We start from the raw sequence: 16,696 nt of genomic DNA on the forward strand, positions 1-16,696 counted from the left end.
GTCCCAAACAAGTGAGGTAATCATCTTCCAGATGACATTGCAGCAATGGACAAATATATATTCAATATCAATAAGAAACATAAGTGAAATTTCGCAAAAAGTCCAAAACTGCTATGATAATGCAAAATGATTCACAGAGCAGTGTATTTGCTTGCCAGTTATGAAAGCTTTATTTAACACGTCAAATTGGCAAAAATATCAACTTTTGGACAGCTGGTTAAAGAAATAGCAGGGCTAACCATAACATATACAATAAGCAGTGGTTGCATCGTTTTCCTGTATATTACAGGGAAGGTTACATTTAACTTGATGAATAACAAACAGCCATCACATTGTTTGCATTTGGCATCGTCACAATCAAACAGGGAACATGTTTATACAATCATATCGGAAAAGTGCTTCTTTACTATCTTTTCAACAATGTATTTATGGCACTTTGTTGTAATCCAGGAAAATGGTTACTATACCTTGTGCTGTATATTTTCTGAATCAACTCAGAGTAGATCACACACAGCACAATCTATCTTTGAACTCATTGGTTTGCCAGGGAGAGTTTTACGGTAACGATTTAAAAATCTTTAACAAATGTAAAACCAGTGAGTTTAGCTTGGTGGAGGAATAAGGCAGTCAGCAGCGCAGGTAGTTTTTTTTGCAAATCATCGCATTGGGGAGGAGAAGGTTGCTACAAAAGGTTCGGTGTCATTTTCACAGTGAGAAATGTCCCCGTGTATGCAGCATTCTTGCCGGTTAAAAAGGCAAACTTCCACTTCCTTATATAGAGATTCAGAGAAGACCGTCTTGCTCAAAAACAGAGGGCAGCAGCGAGAAGTCGAAGGGTATAAATTTGACACCAGCCCCGTGGTAGAACTTGTTCTGAAATTCCACCCTGAAAAAAAACATAACACAAAGCTGTAATTTTTATCCTTTGTATAAAATACAATCCTTTTCTTCATTTCACATGTTTAGCTATGTTTTATTATGAAGGGGTTATCAAATCCCAGTTCGCAACATAATGTAATGAGCAACTAAATGGCACCAGAGAAGCCATTTTCCCCATGGTGCACTGAAACACTACATGTTCTGGGTATTAGATTTACATCAGTTTGTTTGAGCATGTAGTAGTGTACGAAATGACGCGAGCTCACCAATGTAGGCGAAGCGCGTGGAGGAAAGCCGACAAACCCTCCATGACCAGCAAGATGGAGACGGTGAGCAGCGCGAAGACGCCAAAAACAGGCACTAAAAACACCACCCCCACTCTGGTTGTGAGCCTTAGGCCAAGACGCATCACCATGTCCCATAGAACTTCTGATAGCTCTGTAAGCAAACAATATAAAAACAGCCTTATATGCGAGTACTTTTTTCAGTTTTAATTGTACTCCACTTACGCGCGTGCGCCAAGCTGAGGGCCCAGAGTCGCAGATACGACGCGGTGTTGGAGATGCAACCCAAGCAATACTCGATGGTATGGATGGACTGGTGCAGGAGTACGTCAGCAAAGTCAAACTAGAGCACAAAGGATAGGTTGAGGGCCAAATTGGATTTTCCAAATACCAAAACTCACCCCTTTCATTTTGGAATGTATGAGACCGAACTTATACTAGTCTTATTTAGACAATTCCCGCCAATAATTTTGGCAAACAAAATCTGGCATTTTATATTTCTTTCTGTATTTTTACTTTCTGCAACATTAATACTGGTACTCAATCACTCAATACTGTATATTGTAATTTTCAGGAAACAAAGTTATCAAATATTTTTAATTTTTTCAATTATAATGGAGTGAATACGAATAAATATGATGTTTAGTATAACAAGTATAAGGCATTCTTATTAATTACATAATTCAGTCTTGAAAATAACATATTATTTAAACTACATTAGTCAAAATATTTGTAAATCTAATGCAATTAACAAAATGTTTAGTAAATGGGATTTGTGTTAATCATGTAATTCAGTTTTGAAAATTCCTTTTATATTCAAACTAAATAATATTAATAGTCAAAATATAGGAAAAACTAAAAAAAAAAACTAAATTACTAAATGCTTAGTACACGAATTATAAAAGAAACCAACTTGTTCAATAAGGGTTAATGAGTTGAAGTGAAAACATTCATCACAAAAGACAGACATGTTAATTGAAAGGAAAAAAAACACAAAAAACAACTACAGGTGTTTAATATTTTTCACCCAACATTGGAAAACACGTACAAAATATTTTAAGTAAGGTTGATCATAACCCCTTGATAATAAAAATGGTCAGTAACTGCACAAGTATATAGGATGTAAATGTACTTGATCATCTTTATGAATCTCACAGCTTTAACAGACAGAATAAAAATAATAATGTTAAATCTCATTATTTCATTTCATCCGTCCATCTATTTTCTGCAACGTTTATCCTCGAAGGGGTGCTGAACATTTATTATAGTTTGCCTTAGTATCCAACTGTACTCAAATAACGTGCAAATAGCCATTTACACTGCAGCTGTAAGAACACTGATAAAATCATTCAAAATAGTGCAATGAAGCACACTAATTTGTCAAAACTGTAAGTAGTATTTCTCACCTGTCTGGGTCGAAGGTCCCTCTGGGTCATCTCATCAAGTCCTTCCTCTTCGTCGTCATCATAAGTTGGAACTGCTGAACTGTCGTCCTCACTTGCGCGCCTCACCCTCTCATAGCCCTTACACAAGCAGGTGATTTGGAAAAATAATTGTGTTTTAATTTGGCTGCTTTTAAACAAAGTCGGAGGCAGTGACAAGGTGTCATACTATATACATTCCTATACATATGTATTGAGTACATTTTGACAGTGTCTTCCAGGGTCTATGTTTGCAGGGGTGCTCAGGAAGTTGTAAATTAAGGGTAAATGTATATATCTCAACTACTGCTGTGAATTTGGCGATTTGGTGACTTACTCTCCGCCTACGTAGGCCTTTGCCTCCACGATGCAGCCAGTACAGGAATAGCGGTTTTCCTAGCAACAGTATCGGGGCACACAGCATGGCAATTGCAAGCAAGAAAATCTGCAGCCCGATCTAGGAAAGAAAAATATATTTTGAATGCAAACAAATATAAGAATAATACAGTAAAACCTTGGACCTTGTTTTTTTTTTTTTTTTAATTATTATTTTTTTAGACCCTATTAATGGGGACCAAAACCACCCGCTAAAAGTGAAAATCTGCAAAGTAGCGACGGCCCTTCAAAAAAAAATTTTTTTTTTAACTCATCTCATCATCTGCACCGCTTATCCTTATTAGGGTCACGGGGGGGCTGGAGCCCATCCCAGCCATCTCCGGGCAGTGGGCAGAGGACACCCTGAACTGGTTGCCAGCCAATCGCAGCTGCAAATCACATTACTTCTCGTATCTAGCTGCGTTCTTCATCGACGCACGAGCCGAGTGATCCACCGCTAAGAGTCGTACAGCTGGGTGATTTTACGTCCGCCCGGGACGATCGGAGAAAAAATTCACGACAGGGTTCATACTTGCGCCGCACCACGGGTGCCGTTTGGTTGCTCCCGCAAGCGAGCCCCTAACACGCGGCGCGGGTACTTTCGGGCGCGATACGCACGACACCGACACAGTTACGGGGGTCTCGCGCACGTCCGCTGCCTTTTGCCCGCCGCGCGCGGACGGCCGCCTGTCGTCGCGCCGCGCTACTGGGGTCGTCGGACGAGCGGGCTCCCCCCAGTTACGGGGGTAGCCCGATCACGCCCGCCGCCTTTTCTCGCGTCGCGCCGTGTCCGCCGAACTCGCTCCGTCGCGCGGCCTGAAACTGACCCCCGCCAGCCCCCCCCACCCCCCTACCACTCCGTCCCGTCCCATACAGCCGGCCGCCTTGTCCCGCGTCCGCTGACGTTCCGCCGAAAAAACCCGCAAAAAGTGACGCCCCTTCAAAAAAAACGCGAAAACATAAAAACATACTAAATGTGAGAAAATAGTACGCTTTTGCTTAATATATATACATTTCATTTGTATGTTCAAATTATGTTCCAAGATAATACATTTTGAAGACAGTCTTTGACTTCCTGAGCTGTGACGTCATGTGAAGAACACCAGCACCCTAGCAAGCCAGTCACCATATTGTTTTAATTGTTAATTAGTAGAAGAGGTTTTAAGTGTTTAGAGCAAAGTTTTGGTAGTTTTTGTGGAGAATGCCTAGGCGATCCGTCGCAGATGGGTGCAGCAACGTTACAAGTGGCGAGCAGCCGAAATGGGCGAACTGGCCAAAATAATACAGAGCACTATTAGGGGCTAAACCAGCCGGGACACAGCAGGCTAGCCAGCTGATAAAAAGTGCTAACAGGGACCGATCAGAAGAAAAATTGGAGGCCAGCTGACCAAAGGCATGCAGTAAGCAGCCAGGATAACCTGGAGCAAACAACAAAAAAACAGTAAGGCAACAAGCACGAGTGCAGTCATAAATATACCAATTGATCACGGCAGGCTAGCAGACTGCTAATGGGTCTAACCTGGACAAAACAAAACTGAAAGCCTAAGCTAACGGGTAGCTATCTAAACAATGTTACAGTATGTCACAAAAGTGATTACACCCCTTACATTTCTGCAGATTTCATCATAATGTTTAATAGAACATCACGAACGAAACAATAATATTTTGCAACATATCTGCATGAGGAACACTATATGTTCTGTGCCTAATTAAAAAAAGGTCTTTTATAATGACTTTAAAGGTGGGGTGCGTAGTTTGAAGTGTCCTTAAAAAGATTAAAATTAAATAATTGCCCTATCAAGTATGTGTTAACATTACCCAACCGAGATCAAAGAGCCTTTATATGTTTTTTCCCACCACGCCGATCTACTTTTATCTTACTTTTACCCTACATGTACCGGCCAAGAAGCGCATTAAGCTGGAGAAAAGGAAGCAGGGGTGGTTGGAGAGTGATTTCACTCACGAGCTGGCGGTCTTCTTTTATTTTAGGATGAAAATGGTGAAAGTAAGAAAAGGAATATTTCAAATAAAATCAAAATGCCAACCCAAACCCCCAAAAAGATGAAAAAGGAAAAGGTCAATTGAGCGCGTCTAAGAATTTTACACTTGCATGCCTAACAAAAGGATCTTGACAGAGGCTGCAATGATGATAATTTTAGCCAGGGGATGGAGTCAACAAGTAGAATATTTAGAAGTTACAGACATTTCCTTTAAAAAACAGTGGCCTAGTTAAAATGGCAAACAAATGAGGTTGAAAATCCAACATGGTGCAGTCAGTTACCTGTCCCGGGTACAGAGGAGCGACATCTTTGCCCTGCATGACGAACATGTTGATAAAGTGGATGAGGATGCTAGGAGCCCGACTGGAGTCCCGGACCGAAAAGGCCAACCACTTGTAGACAATCATGAAGACCAGGTAGCCGAAGAGGCAAAGAAGGAAGAGTAACTCGGGCAGAAACAGTAGATAGACGTCATACTTCTGCTGGAAGTGCCTAAAGAGAACAAACAGTAAGAACATTTTGATGTTTTAGCCAACTTCTTTTTTTAAGTCACTGTTGATCTAACTGAATGACTCACAAGTGATTGAAGACACTCAGAACCACACCAAAACTCATGTGGATAACCCCAATGACCACGGACATCTTCATTTTGTATGAATTGAGGAAAGACAGTCGGTTCACTGCCATGCTCCATATCTGAAAGATTAAAAAATAAACAAATAAAATCAACCGGAACGTTTCACTGAAACAAACGAGTGATAACTTGACGAGTTTACCTACCGGGTCGATGCCAAATGGGTACGGGCCCTTGAACACTCCGCTAACGTTAGGATCTAGTGTGAGCAAAGTGTTGCTTTGAAGAGTTTTGTTCCTGTAATATAAAAAGTGGGCCAGTAACATTAGGCCAAAATCACACACAAATATGGGGAAAACAAAAAACACAATACAAAAACCATGATAAACTATACAATTAAACAAACATATTCAAGCGATAAAATTAAAACCAATTTATAACCGAGAATTTCCCTGTGGTTCTTGTGTCCTGTTTCATCTGGAGGGATGAAAGCATGACCAACTTAGATGCCGAGGTGCCTAACTTGTTTAGGTGTTTGGGCAATTGGTTGGCCATGGTCCAAAACATTTTATGTGTGTTTTTTGGCTATTTTTTCGCTTTTATTTCTTTGTTAATGTGTTTGTCTTGCTGTCGGTCGCCTCTCTTGAGTTATATGACCAAGATAGCTAGCTAGCTAGATAGATAGATAGATAACAGATAATGCGGTAAGGTCGGTAAGGTAGTGAAAGGCCAAGCTGTTCCCTGCCATTGACATTCATATCTACAATGTTCCATTTACACAGAAATTTCCCTGCCCCCGGTGAGAAACATACGTCCATTGTTGACTGGTGAACATGGCCTTGACGCTCCAGCCTGAGCCAAATATGTTGAGCGATTTCGAGAAGCAGTCGTTGTAAATTAGGCCCGTGTAGACGGAGAACAGCCCCATCATCAGGATGATGTAGCGCCCGTTGAAGAAGGTTGCCCATATCTGTGGGTCAACGCCTTTTAGTAGGGATTGACTAAAACATAAAAGCTTTAACTACTCACCTCATTATTGGAGCGTTTCCGCCTCTGCTTTTCTTCTGTTAGCACCATCCACAGCGCAAAGAAGAACATCACTGCGCCGTGGCCCAGGTCGCCGAACATGACGGCAAACAGGAAGGGGAATGTGATGATGGTGTAGGGCGCTGCGAGTAAGGAAGAGGTGGAGTGAGATTTTTTTTACTTGTGCTCTACATAATACACCATATCAATTTACTCGGGGCTTCTTAAATAATTTGGTGCACAAGGGGAAGAAAAATATACAATAACTTTAACTTTATAAATACAGCGGCCCATCTAGATACTAGATTAATTCGGTACCAGATCGAGCTCATATCTAGATTTTCTCTTATCTCCAACGATTACAAATAATTGAAAACCAATTCATCTGTTCCGAGTCTCCAGTGTCTGAAACTCATGACGAAAAGTTACCGGACACCAGGGCAGACAACTCTGAAAGGTTGCCTGCCCAGCCATAAAGTTGCCTGCCCAATTTTTCCCAACTTGAAATGCAATAAGACGACTAATCGCAAAAAAACCCGTTGTTGCAAAGTATTAAGGGTTGATAATCAGAATATATAACAGAACAACACTTTTAAATTAAGTCTACTATAAATCTACTTAGAACATTCATTGTATGCATATGACATCACTGTTTTCCATCTGTATTTACTCATCTTCATTCATGCAATGTTTGCGTTGCGTTGTCTGCTCCAAGCCACATGAACTCCTCTTTCCACGATGCTTTTAATGTACGTTTACGTTTTGTAGCGTCATAAATTTTGTTAGCTTCTTTTGAATCTTTCTTCTGGGGCTGAGGTTTTGGCTCGATTCCTAACCACTTATCCATTTTTCTTGTGTTCTCTCTGAGTCTACTTTCGAAAATGATATGCAAATGCACAGCTTTATAACGCGCAGGAAAGTCCGGAAGCCAAAGTTATTCGATGCAGGCTGATTGGCTGCCGAGATTGCAATTTGCAAAACGAACCGAAATTCCCAGACCGAAGATTTTAGAATCGGAATAAAGCAAACATTTGATTTGATTTTGGAAAAAAAAAGAAAAAAAAAAGAAAGATTTTTTTCTTCCCCCCTTGAAAAAGTTGTCGGCCACCCGGGCGGAGACGTTTTGTAAGTTGTACGCCCGACGTAAAAGATGCATGCCCGGGCAGAAGTTATTTCAGACACTGCCATAAAACACATCTCCTGATCACTAAAAACACATTCAAATAGTAATTCAACATAAAAATGGGATATTAACAAAATAAGACGGGAGTTTATTATGAGCACTTACCAGGGAGTAAGTTGACTGTTGCTCACTAAGATGTATTTGTAGTGGTGGAGAAGTAAGGGCAAGATTTTCGCACGAAAGACATCTCGTATGTCAAATTTCTCGTAACTAGAGTAGCTCGTGTGTAGAGGGGCCACTGTATATCATAAAAACGTATTAAAAGGAAACCTTGAAATCCTTACCTGGGCTCACCTCACGATAGTCCCCCACTCCGTAGGCCTCCACGATACTTTGGAAACCACATGTGAACTTGTTGGTCCGTACCAAAGTGGGAGGGGTGTCGGCGCTCGGGATTCGGTTCACAAATGACGGAACAGTGGCGTCACCCTTTCGCTTTTGGAAAGAATATAAATATTATTACACTTATCGCTCTTGTACTTTGAATTTTAATGGCATTTACGAAAAATTAAAGCCATGTTCTGATTTCAACAAAACAATATACGCTGTATATACAGTATTTGTTAATTAAAATGGGAATGTGTGACCACATTTGCATCTGCTTAAAAACTTGCTGAATACTGCCTAAAATAGTAGATCTAGATATTGGTGACAATTGTTAAATCAGAAATTGGTCTCTAGCGTCACCTGGTGGTTCCGAATTATCAACACAAAAATGTAATCTATTCATGTTATTGTGTCTAAACTCTAAAAAACATTTATAAAACATCCGGTTTACTCATCTCATCAGCTGTACCGCTTATCCTTATTAGGGTCGCGGGGGGCTGGAGCCCATCCCGACCATCTCCGGGCAGTCGGCAGGGGACACCCTGAACTGGTTGCCAGCCAATCGCAGACGCACACGGGGACAGACAACTCACTCGCTCAGTCACACCTAGGGACAACTTGGACCGGCCAATTCACCTGAAATGCATGTCTTTGGAATGTGGGAGGAAACCAGAGTGCCCGGAGGAAACCCACGCAAGCACGGGGAGAACATACAAACTCCGCACAGTAAGGCCAGTAGCTGGATTTGAACCCATGCAAGAGGTTCCCACAACTTCAGAACTGTGCCGCACACGCGCTAACCACTGCGCCGCCGTGCTGCCCATCCGGTTTACTGTTTATCAATAAATATGTTTTATAACCGGTATCCCTGAGCTCCAAATTGACATTTTATACAACTTTGTGGAGTAATTCTTTCCCTCCAATTTTCCGTAACTAAAAAAATGACTACTTTGTGTTTTGAAACTTTTAAAAATTTCCTAGTAATTCATTGGAAGTGATTTGTCTTTGATTAAACACCCAAAACATCAGAAAGGCCAAAATAGGACAATACGTCTTAGCAGCTAAACATAGAAATTAATTTGGAAAACGTAATGTAAAATTTTTGTCAAAGGAAATTATTCATCCAGCATTTAAAAGTATCGCCAACACGGCACAGAAAATCATTGGCTGCTCTCTGCCCAGTCTGGAGTACATTGCCGGCTTGTGATAACGCAGCAGAGCCAACAACATTATAAGGGACTCTTCACACCCTGGCCACCACATCTTTGACCTGCTAGCCTTCGGTAGGCGCTACTGGTCCCCCTAAAACAAGGACTAACAGGCTCAAAGACAGTTTCTCTTCCAGGGCCATCACCACCCTAAATAAACGCACAAGACTGAAAAAAAATATATTGCCTGTGTACAGAAAATGGGTATTCATATCTTATAACTTATAGGGAATTATGTTGCTGTTAATTGTAACTACACCCATTTTTCATTGCCCTATTATTGTGATGCAATTATAAGTCTCGGAGCACTAACTTGTAAATATATTTGCTAATTCATCCTGAATTTTTTCCTTTTTTTCTCTTTTATTACCCATTCATCCTAGAGTGCCATGTCTAATATAGTTGTTAACAATGGTCACAACGTTTGTTATTATTAATTCATCAATGACAATGGAGACAATTCTAATTTTAACCTTTTCAAACCGAAATATGAGCAACACCTCAGCTCTAACAAAGGTCTATTGAGTAAAAAAAAAACTCTAGAATATAGAAATGTTGTGATCTAGCGTAGGGCAGCATGGGGGCTGAGTGGTTAGTGTGTCCGCGGCACAGTTCTGAGGTCATGAGATCAAACCTTCCTGTGTGGAGTTTGCATGTTCTTCCCGTGCTTGCGTGGGTTTCCTACGGGCACTCCGGTTTCCTCCCACATTCCAAAAAACATGCATGTCAGGTTAATTGGCCGGTTCAAATTGTCCTTAGTGAGTTGTTTCTGACTGGCTGGCAACCAGTTTAGGGTGTCCCCAGCCCACTGCCCGAAGGTAGCTGAGATGGGCTCCAGCACCCCGCGACCCTACTGAGGATAAGCGGTGCAGATAATGGATGGATGGTCTAGCGTCCTTACCGAGCCTTCCTCCAGCGCAGCCCTTAGGTTGGCCAAGTCACTGACAGGACACCACACCTCGGCGATCAAACACTTGTTGGTGACATCGAAACTACACAGGTTGAGGATGTGGTAAATGGCCTTCATCTTTTTGACTTGCACGACCCAAGCGTACGCCGACTCGGCAGCTCTCTGCAGAACCTGCTTCAAGTAGTCCTCTGTACGATGCAAAACCTGCAAGAACAAGACCTTCTCTTTCTCATTGTGTTCCATCTTGAACTATCAGGACTTGTCTAAGCAGCCTTACATTGTTGAGGTCCTGGATACGAGTGCGCAAGTTGTCCAACATGTCCGCCCTCTCTTCATCATTTTCGGGGTGAGGATAAAGATGGCAGTGGTAACTGAGGAGATCAGTGAGGAGGAACCAATTAGTGACCAAAATCTCGGATGTTAGTGTGATCCGGAACTTACCAATCGCAGATTTTTTGAACCTTTTGTCCAATCTGGTCGCCCCAGAAGGAGATGAGAAACACAACGTTTTTGCTTATCTCACCCTACGAGAACCAAAAGGAATCATTACCCATTACAAAGTGGATTATAATAACTGAACACATTTTTATAATTGTATATGTTTCAAATCCAGACAACAAAAATTCATTGGTATTACAACATGGATGAGTAATTTTAAGTCTGCTGGAGACCAGAATTACAGAACACAAAATGAAATAAAAGAGGGAAATTATTCTATGAGAAACATTCACAGATCAGGGACTCTGAGCTCTTTATAAGAAATTAATAGTTAAAATTAAATGGGGGAAAAAAAAACATTATTCCATAACATTTTAAAGGGACAGTGTGTAATAATTAGTGTCTCCTAGTGGTACAAAATAACTAACTCAGTAAAAGAAACAAACCATTGGTTTGAATACTAGGCAAAAATACACGAATAGGAAGAGAAATTTGTATTTCTTTTACATTAGTGGAATCCCTTAAGTCGCCGCTAATTTTGTCTGCCGTGTTGTTGCTCTCTGTGGCACTGGTTTTCATTTGCTATAGATAACAGTGCCATCAAGTGGTCAAGTATTACACACTAGGGCTTTAAATGAAAAGTTGGAATTTAAAATATATTGTTTGAATGGTCAGTTTTAGGAATAATTTTGGGGGGGCTTTGTGAGGGAAGGAATTTAATGTACAGTACTAGGTGTCAGTATATGTTGTCGGTAACAATGACTACTAAACGGCTGCAGTCTTGGAGAAAGTGCTATCAAACATACACTAACTTTCAATTATGCATTTAAGAATCTTTGCTTAAAACCAAAAATATCACAAACTAATGATAAACAAAAACTTTGTTTTAACAGTTTCACATTAGTTTCAACTAAACGTATTCAAAGTTATAATATGAATTTGGCACCACGTATTATTGAGGTATTTTGTTTTTCCTTTATATAATTCACTAATATATTTAGGTTGGTGAAGACTACTCGTGTACAATGCAAAAAAGACCCAATGTGAGCACAACTGAGAAAAGTGTGCCATCTAATGGTGACTTGTGATAGTACAACTTAAAATTAAAATCCAACTGCATATCCACAATCGGCAAATATTCATTTGAAAATCTTCTGGTATGTGTTATTTGTCCATGTGTAAAATCTAGCACTTCTAGTAAACCCAACTTTTATGTTTTTAGATTAAGATAAAGGCCAGAAAAAGCTGGTGTCCGTGTAATTATGATTGGTTGTTAACTGGCACAAGATACATAAAAGCTAATCTGTGCGCTTTCAAGCACTCTGGAAAATAAAGTAATTAGTCCTTGGCTTACCGTGTCGAGGTCAGCTAGGTTCTCATCCACTTCAGCGTAGCTTAGGATGGTGTAGCCCTTGCAAACTCGCCATAACATGCGCTCAAAGGCCTCCACTTTGACCCGTTGGATCAGGCCAGATATAAATCTATAAACAAAACACATATATTGAGTTAAGCTTGTCAAAAATATACACAAAAACAAACTCACCCAAGCTTGGCTCCGAGTCTCTGCATGCCAGTGTAGCCTGACACCGAATCTGTGTCCATGGTGGGGAATTCTTCATACTGGGGACCAAGAGCCTCATGCTGATTTTAAAAAAGGGACAACATTTGTATTCATCAATGGCTATTTATTAGGCTAGCCAGTTAAAGTTGGATGTGATTACAGAACAATATAGATTCATGTTGTTCAAACTACTGCTCAGGGGCCATTTGCGATCCACTAGGCATATTTTAGAGGCCTGCAGGAAACACTGAAATTGCTCAATTTCTTGCAGAAAAATGGAGCAAGATTGTGCAGTAAAAAGTAGTATCTTCTTTCACTGAGGGATATTCTTTTAAACTATTCTACTTATCTGCTACATTAAAACAGTTTACTCACTGAATGTATTGTATCATTAAGTAGAAAAACACCTTATAAGGGACAGTGTGAATTATTTGACCATTAGATGTTGCTGTATTGTGTTGTACAACTAAAAACGAGTGCCAAAATTACAAACTACGAAGACTCAAAGTGACAAAACTGCACTACTTTTCTTCTCATTTTCCCCCAGCACAGGGGTCGGGAACCTATGGCTGTTTTCATGAGTGCATTTGGCTTGGAGACAAAATAGAAATTGTGCGGTCATTTAATACATTAACATATGAAGCCGATTGTCACACATGAGAAGCCAAGACGGCACCGCTAGATAAAGGGCATGGTCAAAAATATATATGGGACACAATTTCAACTACAATTTAGTCAAGGTGTCACACCAACAGACACTGTTGGGGCTGTAAATCGCTAAACAATCCTTTATATGGAATCTCATTAAACAATCCATCTTCATGGTTGAGACGGTCAATGATGAAAAACCAAAGAACAAACTTAAACCCAAAACAAACGTTTTACCAAGGGGCTCAAGGAAAGCACCAAGAGCAATTTGATTGGGTGAGGGGTAGGAATGGACAGAGCTATACACAGGGCGCGCGCACTCCTTGCCCAGCGCCGTCTGCACTGAAAGTAAATACTTTGGTATCCTTGTTTGCAATATTTTGTGACATTTTTACAAAATAACTTTGCTTGCACCTGGTTTTGAAGCCATTATTTAGGACAAAATGGCAGTCAAAAGGAGTCCGACACTCTTAATTTAATACTGGAGGGAGACAATTTGTGTGCTGAAGAATAAGCTTTTGTCTGGAGACCGGGTTCAGTTGATTTTGTCTTAAATCATATGGTGTAGTTATTTCCTAAAAATAAATAAATAAATCAAAATATGTTTTCTTTCATGGCTCTTTGGGTAAAAAAAGGTTCCCCTTGCCGTGCGTTTAACAAGGTTTTTTGGGCACCCGTAGTCAGCTCCCTCTAAATGGGGCTCATGATATGTAAATAAATAAGTTCCTTACGGGAATATGTTTGGACACCTCCGATATAGATTCAGAGTAAAAAACATTCAGGCCACAAACAAGTAGCAAGACACTGACTCTGGAGCGGCTGTGCATGAAGCTGTGTGTGATCTTTAGCATGTGCGTGTACTCGATGAGCTCCAGGAGGTTCCTGCGCAGCTTTTCTTTGTTCTTTGCCACCTCACTAAGCTCCATCTCCAGCCTCTGAAGCTGCTCCTGAAAATATCAAGACAACTGTTAAGAATTTTACAAGAAAAAATTTCAGCGGTCATTCATCTCTTACCATGATCTCCAGAACTTGTCTTGGAGGAGGCGCAAGCGGACTCTCATCCTCCTCTGGAATGGCTATCTTAGCTTTTTGGATCTCTCTCAGAAGATACCCTGGTGGCAACATACAATCTGAAGTGTTTCGCATATTTTGGACATGAACCATTTCCCTCAGGTGCTGCTATTACCCAGAATCCTCTCCATCTCCTCGCATCTTTTGATCTCGCTGACGAAGCGCCGCTGGAAAGAGCTGACACTTGGATTGAGCTGAATGTGGAGCAGAAGACATGGTTGATCAGTGGGGATGAGGTCAGAGAATAGCACACTCAGCATGGATTGATTTTAGAGCGGAATATGCAAATAACACAAGTGCAGTTTTAGGTTTGTAGCGCGATTGATGCAAGTCAGGTTCGATGGAGGGCAAAAAGGTGCCAGAAAACCCAGGAAAAGAAATAGAAGCTCGTTAAAAGAAGGAATGTTATCATTCATTTTACTCCTCTTGCACTTTTGCCTGTCATCTGTGTGTCTTTGGTGTCTTCAGATCGTTTTTGTTGCTTTTATTGTGCACAAAATTATTTTTGAGAGAAAAAAAGGAGAAGTAATAAAAAAAAAAGAAAAAAGTATTAAAAGGCTCAAAAAAATCAAACGACTACAAGGGGAAAAAAAAGGATGCTAGAAAAAATAAGAATGAAAGCTTGGTAAAAAAGAAACAAAAGAAAATAAAAGAAGAAAAAAAATGAAAAAGAAGAAAAAAGCAGGTCCTCTGACAATATAACCGCACAAATATGCCAGCCCAATGACAAGGTAAGGATAAGTTTCCTGTTGATCCTTTCCTGTACTCAGGTTGCATGTGAGCGGAGCTTCTCTGCTTTAAAATGTGTGAAAACTAGGCTAAGAAGCTCTCTATCTCAGGACCTTTTGCAGGCCTTCATGCTGACCAACACTGAAAAGGAAATTCTCATGAATATAGACAATGACATTGACATCAACAAAGTTGCAGAGTCTTCTGCTTTACTTAGGAAGATTTTGAGGTTTTAAGTAGCCAAATGAAAATGTGTGTAGTGAAGCTACTTCATACTTCAGAGTTTAGTGTTTATCCAAACAATCTGTTGGGAAGGAAAATGCAATTTTGATTTCAAATTACTGAGACTGTACATAGGTAAATATATTTTCATCTATATCAAATTTCTTCCCAATAAAAACGGATCATATTGCTTGATATTGGTGGGGACACGTCCCCTCCCCCGTTGGTAAAACTACACATGTGCCTACAATTCTTTTCAGGTCATGTATTTTTTGTTCCAAATACTGTAGTTAGAGTAAGGGGCGTGATGGTAGCCGAGTGGTTAACAGCACAGTTATAAGGTCATGGGTTTAAATCCAGTTACCACCCTTCTTGTGCAGAGTTTGCATGTTCTCCACGTGCTTGTGTGAGTTTCCTCTGGGCACTCTGGTTCCCTCCCACATTCCAAAACATGCATCTCGGGTTTATTGGCGGGTGTAATAATAGTCTGTAGTTTGCAATAATATGTGGTCTGTGTGGCTCTTTAAGACTCCTTGTGATTAAGTGCCATGACTTGACTTGGTCCAAAATTGTCCCTAGGTTTGAATGAACAAGTGAGTTGTCGGTCTCTGCGACTGGCTGGCCCACTGCCTGAAAAAAAAGCTGGGAAGGGCTCCAGCAACCCTGCGACCCTACTGAGGATAAGCAGTGCAGATAATGGATGCTTTGATAGTTAGAGTAAGTCTACAACACAAATTATTTTCCAAAATTCATACCAATATTCTTTTAAATGCATTAATTTATAAAAACCCCAACCCACCGAGCGAATGCACGGTCTATAAACGATAGGAAGCCGGCAGAAATGACCAAAACTACGTTCTGTTGTTAGGACTACTGTACTTACATCTCGAAACTCGACCAGGCCCAGTTCACCGAGCTCACTGATGCAGTCGTACTCGGAACCGGATTGCAGGAACAACTGGGCCAAGCACATCTCCTCGCTGCGAAACACCATCTTGTAACGATCGCGCCTTTAACAACAACCTCACATCAGCACGCGTGGGCCATCACGCAGTGTCAAAGTCCTTAGCCAATTAGCACGAGGATTAATTAGGAATCGATTTTATCCTCATGCTGCAGCAAACCTCGGCGGTTCCGTCGTGTTTTGCCTCCCGGATCTGGTGACTGTTAAAAAGACAAAATGGGATGGAAAGGAAGACAAAAGCTTCCCTTGAGCGCCGTGGTGGGCTTCATCCTCGCTACCTTTCTGCACCTGTCACTCGAAGCCTTCGAAATAAGCGAAATGCGCAGCGCTGTCGAATGAAAAAAAAACGAAACCGGTGCAAAGTGACAACAATTCCGTTTTTGCATGAGCTAGCGGCTCGAAGTAGGTTAAGAGCACGTCATGGGTTCAAAATGAGCTCCGGCCTTTCAGTCGCGACTCGCCAATTGACACGGATTGAGCCTGGGATGGGTTGCCAAATATGCTGTATCCTACCCACTCTCACCTCGTCGCAACCTATAAAATATAATTTAAAATAATTTACACATTAAGATCGACGTATATTACAATTAAAACCTTATTCAAAAGCACTTGCATGAACCCGACACACTTTGATATTTGTATGTTCTAATTTAGTACCTATCGTTAAGCAAAATGCTATTCCGTTGACAAATCTGGCAACAAAATCATCCGCTCTATCACTGTCAGTTGTATCTAGATAGATAGATAGATAGATAGATAGATAGATAGATAGATAGATAGATACTTTATTCATCCCCGAAGGGAAATTCACTTTTCCAGCAGCATCCCTAAGCTGAGAACAATCGAAAATAACTGAGAACAATCGAAAAATAACAC

At 40.8% G+C, this 16,696-nt stretch overlaps 1 protein-coding gene across 1 annotated transcript; it reads right to left on the bottom strand.

Moving 5' to 3' along the window:
* Window positions 1–146: 146 nt before the first annotated feature.
* atp6v0a2a (ATPase H+ transporting V0 subunit a2a) lies at window positions 147–16,304 on the bottom strand. The gene is made up of 20 exons (XM_088355671.1): window positions 15,740–16,304; window positions 14,021–14,099; window positions 13,849–13,946; window positions 13,644–13,781; window positions 12,169–12,266; window positions 11,980–12,106; window positions 10,629–10,711; window positions 10,465–10,558; window positions 10,179–10,391; window positions 8,027–8,177; window positions 6,563–6,702; window positions 6,346–6,503; window positions 5,740–5,830; window positions 5,537–5,655; window positions 5,241–5,451; window positions 2,922–3,041; window positions 2,570–2,686; window positions 1,389–1,506; window positions 1,146–1,317; window positions 147–886 (listed from the first exon to the last, which is right to left on the bottom strand). Exons 1-20 carry the CDS (start codon window positions 15,848–15,850, stop codon window positions 784–786), a joined length of 2,541 nt encoding a protein of 846 aa, XP_088211797.1. The 5' UTR covers window positions 15,851–16,304; the 3' UTR covers window positions 147–783.
* Between the last annotated feature and the right edge of the window lie 392 nt (window positions 16,305–16,696).

The sequence above is a fragment of the Urocampus carinirostris genome, chromosome 16, assembly GCF_059441175.1.
Source record: "Urocampus carinirostris isolate Australia breed hairy pipefish chromosome 16, RoL_Ucar_1.0, whole genome shotgun sequence".
Taxonomy (NCBI): domain Eukaryota; kingdom Metazoa; phylum Chordata; class Actinopteri; order Syngnathiformes; family Syngnathidae; genus Urocampus; species Urocampus carinirostris.

Coding starts and splice junctions, on each gene's coding strand:
- atp6v0a2a (XM_088355671.1), bottom strand. CDS start 15,850: ATGGTGTTTCGCAGCGAGGAGATGTGCTTGGCCCAGTTGTTCCTGCAA. Junction 12,107..12,168: donor AGACTCGGAGCCAAGCTTGG/GTGAGTTTGTTT, acceptor TTTTGTTTATAG/ATTTATATCTGGCCTGATCC. Junction 887..1,145: donor CACGCGCTTCGCCTACATTG/GTGAGCTCGCGT, acceptor GTTTTTTTTCAG/GGTGGAATTTCAGAACAAGT.